Source organism: Geotrypetes seraphini, chromosome 9 (genome assembly GCF_902459505.1).
Source record: "Geotrypetes seraphini chromosome 9, aGeoSer1.1, whole genome shotgun sequence".
Lineage (NCBI taxonomy): Eukaryota > Metazoa > Chordata > Amphibia > Gymnophiona > Dermophiidae > Geotrypetes > Geotrypetes seraphini.
In genome coordinates this window covers 81,822,475-81,841,103 of record NC_047092.1, presented here as the reverse complement: position 1 = coordinate 81,841,103, position 18,629 = coordinate 81,822,475, and the positions used below count along the sequence as shown (strand labels likewise).

The following is an 18,629-nucleotide window of genomic DNA, read 5'->3' as shown; positions in this document are numbered from 1 at the left end:
CATGCAACTCACTGACCTTCCTGGCAGAAGTGAGAGCTATAAGGAAGACCACTTTCCAAGTAAAAAATTTGAAATGTGCTATGGCCAAAGGTTCAAAAGGAGGCTTCATTAAAGCGGAAAGAACCACATTGAGATCCCAGACCACAGGAGGGGGCTTGAGAGGTGGTTTCACATTGAAAAGGCCCCTCATGAACCTAGAAACCAAAGGATGAGCCGAGAGGGGTTTTCCATGAATTGGCTCATGAAAGGCAGCAATGGCACTAAGATGAACTCTGATAGAAGTAGAATTGAGACCAGAGTCAGACAAGGAAAGAAGATAATCCAACACCAGTCCCACTGCTAGAGACAGGGGATTATGGTGATGTAAGAGACACCAGGAAGAAAACCGAGACCACTTCTGCTGATAACACTGAAGCGTGGCCGGTTTCCTGGAAGCATCAATGATAGAACGGACAGGCTGAGAAAGGAGTGAGCGAGCCGAAGTCAGCCCGAGAGATACCAAGCTGTCAGGTGCAGAGACTGTAAGTTGGGATGCAGCAGGGTCTGCTGATGCTGAGTAAGCAGAGAAGGAAACAGTGGAAGAAGTATGGGTTCCCTGGAACTGAGTTGAAGTAGAAGGGAGAACCAATGTTGCCTGGGCCACCGTGGAGCGATGAGAATCATGGTGGCTTGTTCCCTCCTGAGCGTGAACAATGTCCGCAGCATGAGCGGTAGAGGAGGAAATGCATAAAGGAAGAGATTGGTCCAATCCAGGAGAAATGCATCGGGTGCCAGACGGTGAGGAGAATAGAGTCTGGAGCAAAACAGGGGCAGCTGATGATTGTGAGGAGCTGCAAAAAGGTCCACTTGAGGAGTGTCCCATTGAGCGAAAATGGATTGGAGAGTCAAGGGGTCAAGAGTCCATTCGTGAGGTTGGAGAATTCTGCTGAGATTGTCTGCTAAGGAATTCTGCTCCCCTTGAATGTAGACAGCTTTCAGGAATAAATGACGAGCTGCCGCCCAAGACCAAATCCGTTGGGCTTCCTGACACAACAGGCGAGAGCCCGTCCCTCCCTGTTTGTTGATGTAGTACATTGCAACTTGATTGTCTGTGCAAATGAGTAGTACTTGAGGAAAGAGAAGATGTTGGAATGCCTTGAGGGCATAAAACATCGCTCGGAGTTCCAGGAAATTGATGTGGTGTTTCTTTTCCTGGGCAGTCCAAAACCCTTGAGTTTGGAATTCGTTCAAGTGAGCTCCACAGGCATAAGGGGATGCGTCTGTGGTGATCACAAAATGATGAGGAGGTAGATGGAACAGCAGACCTCTGGATAGATTTGAAGATGTCAACCACCAAAGAAGCGACTGTCGAAGAGACGAGGTCACAGATTTGTGTTGTGAGCAAGGATCCATCGCTTGCGACCACCGGGTTGCTAGGGTCCATTGAGGAGTACGCAGGTGGAGACGTGCGAAGGGGGTGACATGTACTGTGGACGCCATGTGCCCCAATAGCACCATCATGTGATTGGCAGAGATGGTAATCTGTTGAAACACCTGCCGACAGAGATGAAGGATGGTCTGAAGGCGGTTGGATGGAAGAAACGCCCTCATCAGAACAGTGTCCAGAATGGCTCCAATGAATTGAAGTCGCTGGGTCGGAATGAGGTGCGACTTGGGTAGATTGATTTCGAAACCCAACAGTTGAAGAAAGTGAATGGTCTGGTTGGTGGCAAGCAGAACCGCCTGAGGAGAATGAGCCTTGATCAGCCAATCGTCCAAATAAGGGAAGACTTGAAAATTGTGAGTGCGGAGATAGGCCGCTACCACAATCAGACACTTGGTGAATACCTTGGGAGAGGAGGCCAGACCGAAGGGTAGCACCTTGTACTGATAATGAGTTTGATTGATGAGAAAGCGTAGATATTGCCTGGACGTCAGATGGATGGGAATATGTGTGTAAGCCTCTTTTAGATCGAGGGAGCATAGCCAGTCACCCTGAATGAGAAGAGGGTAGAGGGTGGCAAGAGAGAGCATTTTGAACTTCTCCTTGACCAAACATTTGTTGAGATCTCTGAGATCTAAGATTGGTCTGAGGTCTCCGGTCTTTTTGGGAACTAGAAAGTACAGGGAGTAAAATCCCTGACCTCGCTGATCTTGAGGAACTTCTTCGATGGCATTGAGAAGAAGGAGGAATTGAACCTCTTGAGCGAGAAGGAGGGACTGAGACTTGTTGGAAGCAGACTCTTTTGGCAGGCCTAACGGCGGAGGAGTCTGAAAATTGAGGGAGTAGCCATGGGCTATGATAGAGAGCACCCACTGGTCGGTGGTGATTACTTCCCATCGAGTCAGAAAAATGTTTAGTCGACCTCCTATGGGTTGTGGAAGAGGACATGAGGGAGGAAGACTGGCAATGCCCCGGAGAAGCGAGTCAAAAGGGCTGAGTCGGTTTAGGCTGAGTAACAGGCTTTATGGCAGGCGACTGTTGTTGGCGAGCCTGTTGTTGCTGCTGCCGTTGCCTTCGAGGCTGAAGAGGATGAGGCTGAATCAGCCGAGCAGAAAAACGCCTCTGATACGACGTCTGCTGCCGAAAAGGACGAGGAGGAGGGGGTTTCTTTTTGTTTTTCAATAAAGTATCCCACCTTGTCTCATGGGCAGAAAGCTTCTGAGTGGTGGTATCTAGAGATTCACCAAACAGCTCATCACCCAGGCAGGGAGCATTGGCAAGGCGGTCCTGGTGGTTCACATCAAGGTCTGAGACGCGAAGCCATGCCAATCGTCTCATCGCTACAGACATAGCAGTAGCTCGGGATGTCAGTTCAAAAGTGTCATAGATGGAACGGACCATAAACTTCCTGAGTTGCAAGAGACTGGCAGTGCATTGTTGAAAAGCAGAAAGCTTGCGGTCAGGAATATATTTTTGAAAAGTGGCCATCTGCTGGATAAGATGTTTCAGGTGAAAGGAGAAGTGGAACGCATAGTTACCTGAATGGTTGGCCAACATAGCATTTTGGTAAAGTCGTTTACCAAATTTGTCCATGGCCTTGCCCTCTAAGCCAGGAGGGACAGAGGCATACACACTAGAGCCTGCAGATTTTTTGAGGGTTGACTCCACCAGCAAAGATTCATGTAGAAGCTGAGGCTTGTCAAACCCTGGAATAAGAATAACTTTATAAAGTGATTCCAATTTTCTTGGAGCTCCTGGAATGGTGAGAGGAGTTTCCAAATTTTTGTAAAAAGTTTCCCTTAATATATCATGAAGGGGTAACTTTAAAAATTCTTTGGGAGGTTGGTCAAAGTCCAAAGCCTCCAGGAATGCTTTTGACTTTTTAGAATCAGACTCCAAGAAAAAAGAAAATAATAAAACGTGAAGAAATTCACGAGAAAAAATACGCGAGCGGGAAGGCGAAAAAAAGAGTATCCAACAGCCGTTAGAAACACGCGTCTTCTTAGCTCCGCGGAAACTAAGAAACTGGGGACCGCGCGCCTTCGTCGGGCAGGAAGGCACTCGCGCACGCGCGGTGCGGCCTAGCTAGAACTTTCTAAGTTCTTAGAGTGCAATCACTCTAAAATTGTCCGTACCGGGGCTCCGTCGGTGCCGTCACCCATCAGTCAAGAATATGCTGCCTGCTTGTCCTGGGATAAACATGGTTACATTATCCCTCTGAAATCTTTGTCATATTTAAATCCACCAATCAACTGAATTTGTATGAAACAGCAGAAGCAACTATCGCCTGTCTAGTGCAGAGTACTGTAGAGGTGTGGATGAGCAAGGTGAAAGCAGTTAACTTTTGTAAGATTCTTACCTTTTTTAGGTTGTGCCCAGTAATTGACAAGCCTTCTGTAAAAACGAATATACAAAGGAGGCCTTAAAAGTTTTTGTACTGGCTGCTCTGGAGGCCTCTCTGTGGGACCTAGGTACATCATCAAAGCTTGATGCTTCTGGGGCCATTCCTACATGAAAGATTAATCAACATAAATTCAGGAATTATTTCATACACTTAAGTTGCAACTGAAAGTCAGTTCAAGACTTCTCAGAAGTGATCCCCAGCTCGTTGATGTTGTACCAGCTACTTCAACAGCTCTGTTGTACTTCCTCAATTCTTTCTTCCTCATGACAGATTGAGTTTTGCTGCAAAATGCTGCACCACACACTTCTCCTACATTGATATAGCTATATAATTCCAACCTTCAGCAACCCTTGCTGTTCTAATAGAAATACTACATAAAACTACACTAATGAACTCACTTCTGACCTGTGATATTCTTAACCATAAGACCATTGGTAGTTTCCTCAAAAGCAGACTAATAGTTTTAGTAAGCAATACTTCTGTGACAGGTAAACATGCAATATAACTTGTCTAACACTACAAAGTTACTTACCTGTAGCAGGTGTTCTCTGAGGTCAGCAGATACATATCCTCACATATGGGTGACATCATCCAATGGAGCTCTGCCCAGGAACACTTTAAACAAAAACCCTTGAGAACACTGAACCATGCATATGCATGTCTTCTCACCTGCTGTCACAAGAGATCTCATCAGTCAAGTCTCTAGCTAACAGAATTCAGGTTTGAGGGAAGGGGAGGGCATTACGTTCCTCAGTGAACACCTGCTACAGGTAACTATTTTCTCCATTGACAAGCATGATACAAATAACTTTACTGCCTTCAACAAAAAGGAAATAATGAACCATAAGTTTCACAAAAGGCAAGGTCTAACAACAACAACATGAAATGTGTAAAAATTACTTCTTTTTTATTTTTTAAAGGCAGCCTGTAACAAAAAATAATTGGGCCTAGGGGAGTGAAGTGGGTTAACATATATATGTTTTTTAAATAATTTTTTCTTATGTCTTATAATGTTTCAAAATATTGCACTAATTGCATAGTGAGCACTTACATTAGTTATTTCTGTTATATATCGTAAAGTGTATTTGGGCAAGCATCCCTGATGTACATTTGTATATTACTGTGTTCTTTCCTTTTAAGTCCTTGTACAGTACTTTATATATATATATATATATATATATATAGTACATATCAGATCTACAATCATCCAAAGCATCCGGAAGGGGTTTCTAAGTGTTCTTCCATTTTTCCAACTTATTTAGTAGAATGGCACAAAATCATTCACTTTCTACTATTTGATGAAGTTTTATCAACCAAACTAATAGAGATAGAGGTTTTTGGTGCTTACACTTAGCCACAATAGATAGTTGTTTGCTACTTGCAGCAAAAGTCAGAAGGTTATGCCTGTCCAACACAAATACGTCTCAGTGCTTTTGCTTACCATAGGGACAGATACTTAGCTAGATCATTCAATCTACTTGGGCAGCCATTGGTGGTAGAAATCTTTATAACACTTTAATTTTGTAATTGTGGATTAATTTAATATGCGTTGGTTAGTGCTTTTACTACTTGGTTTCCTAGAGCTGGCTTTAGATTTGGGTGGGGGTAATGCAGTTCTATAGACCTCCCTATACATCTGAGAACAGGTGGTTAGCGGACTGTTCACTTGTATTACAACTCAATATTGAGGTGGTAATGGGAAATAGACCTGTTTATAAGAAGCCACTCATCTCAAAAGCCTTATAAGATTCTTATGTAAAAGTTAAGCCTTTTCAATTGTTCGAAGGCATGTAATACAATTCTGGTATCTTGTTTTTTAATGCAAGATCTATTCTAACAAGCTCTTTGCTTGTTAAATATTTACCGTTGTAACTGGCAGCCTCAGGGCAATGGGTCTTGAGCCACCGGTACAAGAAAAACCTCTTGTGAGCCGCTGCGGGCAGCACAAGGAAAAATAATAAAGCGTTTAGTTTAAGGACACCACCGCACCAGGTAACTTCTTTTCCAAAATAAACTTGAACTTTATTTCTCAAAGTAAAAATAACCAGAAAGCTTGTCAGGATGATTCTGCTTATTAACATAGGCTAAATGTTCATATAGCAAAGCTGAATAAGCCACTAGTCTCTGTGGGTGTATCAAAATGAAAATAGTTCAAAACATTCAACAGGAAATTTCCCCAACAGAGTAGTCCACATTAATTCACAGTTCAAAATGTATGAACAGTAAAAGAAAGGAAAACTTTCAAAAAAAACAATATAAACTTCAGGGCTGCACTACTTCAGCAAAAATTAGTGCACCCGCACTGGCTTCATCAGCAGCAGAGTGCTGGCCAGACAGTGTGCTCCGTGTGGTGTTAATCTGCCATAAAATTGGCCCTCTATCCCACCACTATGAACATGGGGCTAACCCCACTGTCTGGGACTGAAAAACAGTTCTCTTTCCCCCACCAGGGAAAACAACAAACTTCCAAAAAAGGAAAAACAAATATCAAAAAAACAAAGTACTTGCACGGTTCAAAACAAAACCTCTTTACTCTTCAGCTGGCTTTGAAGTATCCAGCACTTGCAAGCAATTAGAAAAATAAACTTTAATTACTCACAGCAACAGAGGCAGTCACTTTGCTTTCATGCAACATACCTCCATACGTTGGATTTCACAAGGCAACTCAGCATTTGTCTCAGGGTTTACTTCCAGCTCCATGTCCTGTGGTTCTTCCAGCAAACCAAGAGGCAGGTCTTCACCAGCCTCTATCAACTCCATGGACTCTGGAATTGGGCTGACATTCAGAGCTCTCAGCCCTGAGCACTGTGACCTGTCCTCTCCAAGTTCCTGCTGCTTCTGACTCTCAAGGAACTGGGTTCTCAGATTAAGGAGTCTGCAGCCCCGCCCCAAACCCTCAGGAGAAAGTGATTTCCTGTTAATCACTCTAGGCTTCCGTGGGACAATGGAATCCTGCAGTTCTGCTCTCCCACTCCCTCTACAGGATACAGAAGGAAATTCATTCAATGACTGACATTGTGCTTTAAAAGGGGGTATTTGCGTGGAGCCTGAACTTGACTTGTGCACTGCTCTTGGGACATTCCTAGCAGGCATAATCTGCATACCACACCATATTTTTCGCTCCATAAGACGGACTTTTCCCCCCAAAAAAGTAGGTGGAAATAAAGATATGCCTTATGGAGCGAATATCCAACCCCAACACCCCCCCCCCTTTACCTCTGGAAGTTTGGCCCTTCCCTCCAGCTGACTCCCAAATTAGCTGCAGCAGTGTCAGAGTGGCGCCAAAGGCAGGCATGAGCTTTTCGCATGCTGCAACATGAATGGCTGCCGTCAGTTCTCTGCTGCAGCTATTTCGGGAGTCAGCCGGAGGGAAGGGCAGGACCGCCAGAAGAACTAAAATAAAATACGGGGGGACTTCGGGGGGAGGAGGGGGGTGTTGGGTTTTATTGTAATCAGAACTTGTATTCCATTTTGTGCAGCTGGAAACCTGGAGAGAGGCCAGAAAGTCCCCCGGAGCCACTGCTGCAATGACCGACCGCATGTTCTCCATTCGGAAGTGAGAAAGTTTGAGAGCCGCATTCATGTGGTGAAGATCCAGAATAAGCCTCCAATCATTGGGCCGTTCTTTGGCACGCTAAAGTATACAGAGTATCTACCTGAGCCCGAGAGGTTGTGTGACACCAGCTCTATAACTTGAATATCCAGCAAGCACTGAACATTAGCCTGGACTCTGAGTAGACAGATGTGGGGGGGACAGAAATCCTACCCATCCTCGCCAAAATCCCACCTGTCCCCGCGAGGAATCCCTCCATCCCTACCCGTCCCCGTGAGGAATCCCCTCCATCCCCGCCCGTCCCTATAAACTTCATAAACAGTTATTTCATTTAATTATGCTACTGAATTAAAGGCTCTGTTAGAGACCCATTTACAAATAAGCAAATACACTTTATTAATTTGGAAATATTAATTGGGAAGAATACATTGTAAATGGGTTTCTACCAGAGCCTCTAATGTAAATATAAAATAGAAATACTCAGCTGATGAGGACCCCCCCAAAGCTTTCAGCTGAGGACTTCCTCTACAATTGGCCGGGGGTCCCTTTTGCCAAGCTTGGCAGGCAGCAGTAGTGTCCCTGAGTCACAGATGCTAGCACCTCAGTGGCTCATGGATGCCTTTATACTCCCAGAGGAACTCATTTGTTACAAGTAACTTGCCCAACTCTGGTACCTTAGTAGCTCTGCCACCTTATTGCCCAGCCTTCAGTTAACAATATATGCTTCAAGAACAGTAAAAAGTTTCTCTTCCCACAACCAGGGCAGAAAAGGTTTCTCCTCACTGTATAGATGCCAAATCGATAGCAATGTACCCACCCATGTGTTTACTCATGGAAAACAACCACAGTTTCCTTGCCTGCCTCCACACAATTTTATTATTTTACCTTAAGAACATAAGAATTGCCGCCGCTGGGTCAGACCAGTGGTCCATCGTGCATCGTCCAGTCTGCTCAAGTTTATTATCAAATTTGATTAATCGCCTATTCCAAATTCTAGGCGATGTACAAATAAATAAAATTACAGAGTTGGGGGTAACAGACAAAGCTAACAAAAAACTAAGTCTACTAAACACGGCAGCCCTCTGATCAAAGATCAGTGCCCTGAGACTAGAACTAACTGAGCACGTTCCGGTTCAGCAGGAACTTGTCTTTGTCTTGAATCCCTGGAGGGTGTTTTCCCCTATGACAGACTCAGGAAGAACGTTCCAGTTTTCTACCACTCTCTGGGTGAAGAAGAACTTCCTTACGTTTGTACGGAATCTATCCCCTTTCAATTTTAGAGAGTGCCCTCGTTCTCCCTATCTTGGAGAGGGTGAACAACCTGTCCTTATCTACTAAGTCTATTCCCTTCAGTACCTTGATCATGTCCCCTCTCAATCTCCTCTGTTCGAGGGAGAAAAGGCCCAGTTTCTCTAATCTTTCACTGTACGGCAACTCCTCCAGCCCCTTAACCATCTTAGTCGCTCTTCTCTGAACTCTTTTGAGTAGTAGAAACATAGAAGATGACGGCAGATAAGGGCCATAGCCCATCAGGTCTGCCCATTCTACTGACCCACCCCAAGTCTACTATCCTAGGGATCCCACTCCTGGTGACAGGTTCTCTTGGCTTAACCCTCTAAGGGATCCCACATGGGCATCCCATTTGCTCTTAAATTCTTGCATGCTCTTTGCCTCCATCACCTGCACCAGGAGCTCGTTCCAAGGATCAGCCACTCTCTCGGTGAAGAAATATTTCCTGGTGTCGCCGTGAAATTTCCCACCCCTGAGTTTGAGTGGATGCACTCTTGTGGCTGAGGATCCTCTGAGAAAGAGAATCTCTTCTTACATCTCGATAAGGCCGGTAATATACTTAAACGTCTCGATCATGTCTCCTCTCTCCCTACGTTCCTCGAGTGAGTACAGCCGCAAATTTTTCAGCCTTTCCTTGTACGATAGATCCTTGAGCCCCGAGACTATCCTGGTGGCCATCCGTTGCACCAACTCTACTCTCAGCACATCTTTTTGGTAGTGTGGCCTCCAGAATTGCACACAGTATTCCAAATGAGGTCTCACCATGGCATTATGACTTCAGGCTTCCGGCTGACGAAACTCCTGCAGATGCAACCTAACAACTGTCTTGCCTTAGATGAAGCCTTCTCCACGTGATCAAGGCAAGACAGTTGTTAGGTTGCATCCGCAGGAGTTTCGTCAGCCGGAAGCCTGAAGTCATAATGCCATTATACAGAACCATGGTGAAACCTCATTTGGAATACTGTGTGCAATTATGGAGGCCACACTACCGAAAAGTACCGTGTCCTTCTTCACGTACGGCGACCAGTGCTGGACGCAGTACTCCAGGTGAGGGCTCACCATGGCCCGGTACAGCGGCATGATAATCTTCTCTGATCTGTTCGTGATCCCCTTCTTTATCATTCCTAGCATTCTGTTCGCCCTTTTCGCCACCGCCGCACATTGCGTGGATGGCTTCATCGACTTGTCGATCAGAACTCCCAAGTCTCTTTCTTGGGAGGTCTATCCCCCAGACATTCTGAATTTATGGTTCATAGACAGTAACGCGGAAGACAAAGGCGCGCGCCGACAACTAAGCGCAAGATGGAGGCGTGCGCCGAAGAAAAATACTGTTTTTAGGGGCTGCGATGGGGGGTTTTGTTGGGGAGCCCCCCCCACTTTACTTAATACAGATTGCGGCGGCGTTGTGTGGGGTTTGGGGGTTGTAATCCCCCACATTTTAGTGAAAACGTAACTTTTCCCCTAAAAACAGGGAAAAAGTGGGGGTTACAACCCCCCAAACCCTGAACAACGCCCCCACAACACGATCTGTATAAAGTAAAGTGGGGGGGTTCCCCCCCACACACCCCGTCGTAGCCCCTAAAAACAGTCTTTTTCTTCGGTGCACGCCTCCGCACTGCGCTCAGTTGACTGCTCGCACCTTTGTCCCGGCGTGCTTTTGACCTGACACCGAATTTATGCATGACATTTTTGTTACCTGCATGCATCACTTTACACTTATCCACGTTGAACCTCATCTGCCATGTTGATGCCCATTCCTCGAGCCTGATTATGTCACGGTGCAGATCTTTGCAATCCCCGTGTCTTCACTACTCTGAATAACTTCGTATTGTCCGCAAATTTAATCACCTCATTCGTCGTACAATATTCAGACTGTGTACAGTAGATTTTTTTTTTTACTGTTGAATTCTGAAATGTATTTCCTGCATACTTGTAAACACGTGAGGAAGAAGACGTCTTTCGTGAACATGACAAAATCTTATTCAAATCCTTCCCTAGGCCTGTTATCAATAAGGGCTTTTGATTTACAAAATAGGAAAAATAAAAATAAAAATATCACCCCAGAAAGGAGCTGAGAGGAGATATCATTGCAGGCTGGAAGATGAGGCGGGCAGCAGAAGTGAGATGCTCCGCTTACAGCAACCTCCCTCCAAGAGTTCCAGCAGGAAACAAAAACCCTTCCCTACATTCATTCACACCATCCCTCCTAAAGTCAGCAGCCCTGAATCTTCATAGCCTTGGCCCCTCCTCCTTGTTGCATTTCAGTTTGTGTACAGGAAAAGAGCATGTGATTTTATTTTCTTTTTTTTAACAAAACAAAAAAAAAAAGGATTCTTGATCTCAGCAAACTTTTCTGGGGCATTCTCTCCTTCGCCATCTCCTACAGCGGCTGCATGCGTGCCCGGATACTGAGGAGGAAGTAAAGCATGAGTGTTCCGGGGGGGGGGAGGGGAGAAGGATGATTCTGTCTGCCCGCTCTAGCCTGCATGTGACACCTCCCTACGAATCAGCAACAGTCTGTCATGTAGGCATGGAGCTCAGCACGTAGGCACACAGAGTCTGTGTGCCTAAGTGCTGAGATCACTGCCTATGTGCTGAGATCACTGCCTATGTGACAGAGACTGTTGCTGTTGATTCGTCGGGACTCGAGAGCTCAGCTCAGCACCGGACCGGAAATTAGGTAGGCCTCGGGATAGGAACTCTGGGTCCATCCCCGTGGGAGTCCTGTCAGCCTTGGAGGGGTCCCCATGGGAGCCATGGAGGGGGCCTGGGAGGGGTCCCCATGGGAGTCCCGTCGACCTAGGGGGATCCCCGTGGGATTCCCATGATCCCCATTTCCGTGCAGACCTCTAACTCTGAGCACCTTGTCCGGTCGTCTGGACGGAGAAACCATGAACCAATCTGACAGAGGCTGGGCAAATTCTAGCTTGTATCCTGATCGAATAATGTCCAAGACCCATTGGTCTGCTGTAATGCACATCCAGGCAGGCAGAAACTCCAAGAGCCAGCCTCCTAACCTCAGAGGGGCATTCTGTGTCCTGGCATCATTGAATCTATCTGGTAGGTTGTGCTGGACGGGTGGTGGAAGGTTGGGAATGCCTGTAGCTCACATACCGACCTCAGGAGCTCTGGGAAAATCTCTGCGACATTGAATGTGCATACTGTCTGGAGCCACGAAAATTAGAATGCCCGGATCCCTTGGAGGGTCTGGGTCAAATAATAACTGCCCCTTAAAAGACAGCCTTGCTAAAATCACAATGGAAGTGGAAATGCCAGCCCACTGCCTGACCCAGAGCATTCAGCGGGCCAAAAGGGAGAACGCTGACATCTTTGTCAGCACTGTCAAAAGGTCATATAAGGCATCTGCTATATAAAGTGTCCCACCAGCAGCATTTGAAGAGGAGGCTCCTCCACATCAGTCTCTAGCATGCGCAGCTGAGAGAGGCAGGTGTGTGCAACAAAAAACATCCCCAAAGCAGCTCTGATGCCCAAATTGCTGTTTCAAAAAGGAACAAAGCCACACTGCGGTTCTGCATAGCTTTCAACACAACACCTCCTGCACTGGGAAGAGAGGTGCGCTTAGTCATTTGTGCCACCAAGGAATCCACCTTGGGCTGCCCCAAAAGCTGCTGACACTCCTGCGCCAGGAGATGCAAGCAGGATATAGCTCTTGCACTCTTCAAAGTACCTTCTGGAGAGTCAAACTGCTCAGAGACCATAAAACACATATCCGGATGCCAGGGAAAGGTCGCAGAATGCAAGCATCCACTACAAAGCCTGGATGGAGCTGGCTTAAAGGCTAAGCTCAATTCCTCCAAAGATGTAGTAGTAAGAACAGGCAAAGCCGCAAATTTGATTAAGTGCAGGACAACAGGATCATCACCATGATCCAGAGCCCCCAAAGGATCTGTGGATCCAGCACACAAGCCCGGATCCTCCAATCTGGGAAGGGCTGCACTGTCAAACAAGAAATCAGAGAGGCCAAGATCAGCAGCCGGATCCCCCAAATCAGGAGCAGGCAGATCAACAACCGGATCAGGCGGAGACGAGGACATGTCCGAAGGCACCATGCCACCCAAAAATGCCCTGGGAGGGAACGGAGACCACTTAGGTGAAGTACACACTTTTTTAAATTAACTTAGTACCAAACCTCATGATTTTAGAGAAGGCATCCAGCTCCTGGGGCATGGAGTCACCCTTAGATGTCTTAAATTTGTGTGTCTTAGACTGCAGAGAGTCCGCAGCCAGGCTGACCGAAGAACCAGCCTCAAAAGTAATGGAGGCCACCCGCTGGGCTGGGTGAGCATCTGATCACCTGCTTCTGAAGGGGGGGGGGGAAGCTAAGCTGGTCGCTATAGCACCCCACCCAGCTGCACCATGGCACAAAGACACTCTACAAGCACTAAAATTGCACAATCCTGGCATGAATTCACATGAGGAGACCACAAGGACTCCATCCCAGCAGTTTTCCAGGCAAAAATCACAGTTTTGAAGAAGTAGGGAGAAGAAGAAAAAAAGGAATGCTAAAAATCCAAGATGGCCACCGGCACCAAGTTCACACCAAAAACACGCTATTTCTTACACTTCCCAAAGTCCAAAAACAGTGATTTTAGGATTTTTCAAGAGGGGGAGCACAGGGGAACTTGCAGAAACTTAGTAAACCCCACTGTTCAAACTTTCCCCGATGACTCTCACAAGCTGTCAGCTTCTTGTACTCACTGTGACCTGATACACTGGAATCCACTTGCTCACAGCTCTTACTCAGTAGCTGTATAAGAATTCACTGCCATAATGCTGGGAATGCTCTCACATAGCTGATCTTTGGGCTGCTGAGTCAGACTCCACTGTCTATGCTTCCACATCAGCGGACTACCAGATGCGCACCAGGATGGGAGGGAGCGTGAAAATGCAGCTAGTACACTGCAGAACATCGCTGAGCTCCCTAAGCATGCCTAACAGTCTGCGCATGACCCTTACTTAATAGAAGGTAAGACTACTGCAGGGATGGCCTTGAGCTCCAAGAAAAACTATGCAGACTGGCCTGTCCCAAAAGGGATTAGCCTGTCAGCTACAGACCGAAGTCAGTGAATTCTAAAGTAGGCAGAGCTCCAAATTTGTGTCAAATGTAAAAATACCTGCAAAGGGGACAAAACTACGGTACATTGAATTTAAAACAATAAAATGGGGAGAGCACAACGGAGGGGCGGGACCGTGGCGCAGGAAGCAGCGCAGGGATTGCTGACGCTGACTTCGCGATCCTGCTGCGGCTGCTTCATAGGTGGTGCGGGGAGGCCAGGGGGGCGAGCGGTCCTTCGGGGTGGGTCGGGGCATCAGGCCTTCAGGGTGGGGTGGGCAGGCAGGCAGGCTTTCAAGGGGGAGGGGGTGACAGGCAGGCAGGCAGGCCTTCAAGGGGGGACAGGCCTTCGGGGGGGGTGCAGACCATCAAGGGGTGCAGGCAGGCCTTCAGGGGGGGTGCAGGCCTTCGGGGGGGGGTGTAGGCCTTTGGGGGGGTGCAGACCTTCAAGGGGGTGCAGGCCTTCAAGGGGGGGGGGACAGGCCTTCAAGGGGAGAAAGGCAGGCAGGCTTTCAAGGGGGGGGACAGGCCTACAAGGGGGTGGGACAGGCCTTCAAAGGGGGGACAGGCCTTCAAGGGGGGGTGCAGACCTTCAAGGGGGGGGGGTGCAGGCCTTCAAGGGGGGGTGCAGGCCTTCAAGGGGGAGACAGGCCTGGCCTTCAAGGGGGAGACAGGCCTTCAAGGGGGGGAAAGGCAGGCAGGCCTTCAAGGGGGGACGCAGACCTTCAAGGGAGTGCAGGCCTTCAAGGGGGGGGGTGCAGGCCTTCAAGGGGGGGTGCAGGCCTTCAAGGGGGAGACAGGCCTTCAAGGGGGGGAAAGGCAGGCAGGCAGGCCTTCAAGGGGGGACAGGCCTACAAGGGGATGGGACAGGCCTACAAGGGGATGGGACAGGCCTTCAAGGGGGGGACAGGCCTTCGGGGGGGTGCAGACCTTCAAGGGAGTGCAGGCCTTCGGGGGAGGGTGCAGGCCTTCAAGGGGGTGCAGGCCTTCAAGGGGGGACAGGCCTTCAAGGGGGGACAGGCCTTCAAAGGGGGGAAAGGCAGGCAGGCAGGCCTTCAAGGGGGGGAAGAAGCTACAAGGGGGTGGGACAGGCCTTCAAGTGGGGGACAGGCCTTCGGGGGGGTGCAGGCCTTCGGGGGGTGCAGACCTTCAAGGGGGGACAGGCAGGCAGGCCTTCAAGGGGGGGACAGGCCTACAAGGGGATGGGACAGGCCTTCAAGGGGGGTTCAGGCCTTCAAGGAGGGACAGGCAGACCTTTAAGGGGGGACAGGCCTTTGGGGGGGACCATGATTTAGAAGTACACGGAGGGAAGGGGGTGTTCAAAGAGACGTGCATATGCCAAACTTTGGGGGGGGAAGAAATAATGGGTCTGAAAATAGAGGAGAGGGAGAGAGATGATGGACCATGGGATTTAGGGAGGGAAGGAACAGAAAGGGAGAGAAATTTGACACAAGGGATGGTGTGGAGGAGGGATAGAGATACTGGATAGGAGGGTAATTAGGAAAAGAAAGGGAGAGATGGTGGACTCTGGGGTGGTGGGGAAGGAGGGAGAGATGCCGGATGAAAGGGTATTTAAGAAAAGGTGGATCTGTGGAGGGAGATGAAAAAAAGGAAAGACACCAGACTTCCTGGGAAGGGAAGGGAAATGGAAAGGGAGGACAGAGTTGGCAGATGGATGGTTAGCATGCAGAAAGAAGGAGACCCTAGCAAGCAAGTTATCAGAAGAAAACCAGAGCTTTGGACCAACAAGATTTGAAATATAACCAGACAACAAAAGGTAGAAAAATTAATTTTATTTTCTGTTTTGTGATTATAATATGTCAGATTTGAAATGTGTATCCTGCCAGAGCTGGTGTTGGACTGCAAACGTGAGCTAGGATTTAACAGAGAGAGGAAAAGTCCTTTTTGTTTCTTTATTTTATTTACACCACAGCGCCAGTGTGGTTAGGAGAAGCCAAAGGGGGTGAAAAAGCTATAAAACCCACCAGGAGTTTTGAAAAAAATCACCCAACTGGGCAGGAAAATCGAATTGAAAAACCAATTCAATAGGGCTGAATCAAATCAAAATTTTTTTTCCTGTATCTGGCAGCATTAGTTTGCGCTACTGTCTTAGACTTTAGGACCTGGGATTGGGGAGAGATGGCATCCTCAGTACTTTATAATGCAAGTGAAACGAGGATTTGGTCAGACTTTTGAAGGGTCTGCAGAAAAAAAATATTGTATAGGCCGGGGACATGAGACAGCAGGAAATGGGAACTTTTCTTCCTTCTATTTTTGTGAATGGAAAGGCTGAGGATGTCAGAGAGTTCAGTTAAAATATGTGCTTTATAAGAAAATATAATAATGTGTTTTATAAAGTTTATAGCATAGCTGGCCTACCCAGTGAGGTGTTCCTAGTGGTGATGGTGGCAGCGTGTCAATGTGTTGAGAGGAAGAGGTGGTCTGGGAAATTCTGCTGAGCAAACTCCGGGCCCATTTCCACCCCCCAGTTAGTCCACTCCACTCAACTGGTTCACACACTGAGTGGGTCTTTGGGTGTTGTTTTAGGATCTCTTCCAGTGGTTTATCTCCTTCTGGTCCAAGGAAGGAAACTTTGTTATCCTTAGCATTGACCTACAGAATATGTTTGTAACAGCGCTGCTTGTGTGGCATTAGGCTATGTAGTGATCAAAAGAAAAAAACAGACCTTTGCACATTTTTGCACTATATGGTGGGTGTATGAGGAGATTCACATTTCCTGCACAGCTAAGTCCATGTGAAGTTACCTTGTGCTGTATTTGACATCTAGCAAGGTCTCTGTTTGAAAGGAAAGATCTAAACTTAAAAATGAAGTGGCCAGAAGTTATGGTAAAAGCAGATAGTGTAGCTGGTTTTAAGAAAGATTTGGACAAATTCCTGGAGGAAAAGTCCATAATCTGTTATTAAGACATGGGGGAAGTGTCTGCTTGCCCTGGATCGGTAGCATGGAATGTTGCTACTCTTTGGGTTTTGACCAGGTATTAGTGTCCTGGATTGGCTACCATGAGAATGGGCTACTGGGCATGATGGACCATTGGTCTGACCCAGTTAGGCTATTCTTATGTTATGTTCTCATCTGTAGGGGCCTTTGTTTTCATTTCTTATTTTAATGTATTTTTTTTCTGGGAACTTATCAGTGTTTTTTATAATGGAAACAAAAATGGAAGAGAATTAATGTGTGTGGGATGAGGGGGTAACTAATTTCTTCAGCTAAATAATTCAATCCACTTCAAACAGACATAGGAGAACTCACGCACCATTCACACACCCTCCAACCAAAAACGTCAAAAGAAAAAAACTGTTCGACAACCTCCTAGCCATTCGAGCTGCAACACTCGACCCCCAACTCTACAACCAATTGACATCGACCACAGACTGCAAAACCTTCAAAAAGAAATAAAAACCCTTCTATTCAAAAAACACATAAAACCGAACTAACACAATCAGAACTGTCCCAAGCATCACCTGCAACTACTCCATATGTACTTCTGATGTCATGACAATTCAGACATAATTTATGTTATGTTTGGAATATAATTTGGAATTCCGGAACTTGGAGGCGAGGAGGATGGCAGTTTGAGTGCAGAGCTCCTCTCCCTGGACAATCTGCCTGCTTTTAAATATCAGCAGCAGTGGGAGATCAATTACTTTTACACCTAAGCAGCAACGGGACCAACCCACCAAAAACCCACAGTCCCGGTCCTGCAAAAATATGAGCTCCACCCTCCCTGCAGTTCGCTAGGAAAATCAACTGCTTTTACACCTAAGCAGCAGCAGGACCGATCCAGCCAGGCATGTGAGCTCCTCCCTCTGCAGTCCATTGGAGAGATCAATCTACCTGCTTTTAAATATCAGCAACAGTGGGAAATCAACTGTTTTTACACCTCAGCAGCAGCGGAACTATCCGCAACTACCAAGAGCACACAGACCCGATCCAGCCAAGAGTGTGAGCTCCACCTCCCCCTGCAGTCCACTAGAAAGATCAACTGTTTTTTACACCTAAGCAGCAACAGGACCAGCCACCACTACCGAGAGCCCTTTGCCCTGATCCAGCCAAACAAGTAAGCTCTTCCCCCAGCATTCCGTTGGAAAAATCAATATGCTTGCTTTTAAATATTATCAGAAGTAGGAGATCAACTGCTTTTACACCTAAGCAGCCTATAATAGGAGCCCTTGCCCCGATCCAACCAGGCATGTGAGCTCCTCCCCCTATATCCCATTTAAGAGATCAATCTACCTGCTTTAAATATCAGCAACAGTAGAAAAACAACTGCTTTTACATACAAGCAGCAGCGAGACCTACCACAACCACCAAGAGCCCACAGACCCGATCCTGCCAGGAGTGTGAACTCCTCCCCCTGCAGTCCATTGGAGAGATCAATCTGCCTGCTTTTAAATATCAGCAGCAGTGGAGATCAACTGCTTTTACACCTAAGCAGCAACGAGACCAGCCACAACCACCGAGAGCACACAGACCCGATCCTACCAAGAGTGTGAACTCTTCCCCCCATGCAATCCGCTAAGAAGATCGACTGTCGGCTCCGGGCGGCTTTCCCGCAGAGGAGAGAATCCTGCATTCACCGTGGGCCTCATCTGGGGCAGCCTCCTTGGAGCGGCTGGGGCACGGGCAGTGTGTCTGGGAGGGAATGCATGGATGGGAGAACATCGCAGGGGAGGAGACATAGGCATCCTGGGACTGTCTGCCAAGTCTCTTCCCTGAAGAAGCCCTTTCTGGAAACGTCAATCGCTCCTCCTAAACTTACTTGCTCCACTTCATCACTGACGCTGGAAATGATAGAAGAAATTAAACATGAATGTAAGACAGGAAATGTCATAATCTTGGGGGACTTCAATTTCCCGGTGATAG

The 18,629-nt window shown here is 47.3% G+C and overlaps 1 protein-coding gene across 5 annotated transcripts in view; it reads right to left on the bottom strand.

Moving 5' to 3' along the window:
• Positions 1-18,629, bottom strand: part of AGK (acylglycerol kinase) — a 518,819-nt gene that overhangs the window by 67,609 nt on the left and 432,581 nt on the right. For all 5 annotated transcript variants that reach the window (XM_033958385.1, XM_033958387.1, XM_033958383.1 and 2 more), the window contains one exon: positions 3,783-3,930. In XM_033958385.1, the coding sequence (XP_033814276.1) occupies positions 3,783-3,930 (148 nt within the window). The remainder of the gene's footprint in view (positions 1-3,782; positions 3,931-18,629) is intronic.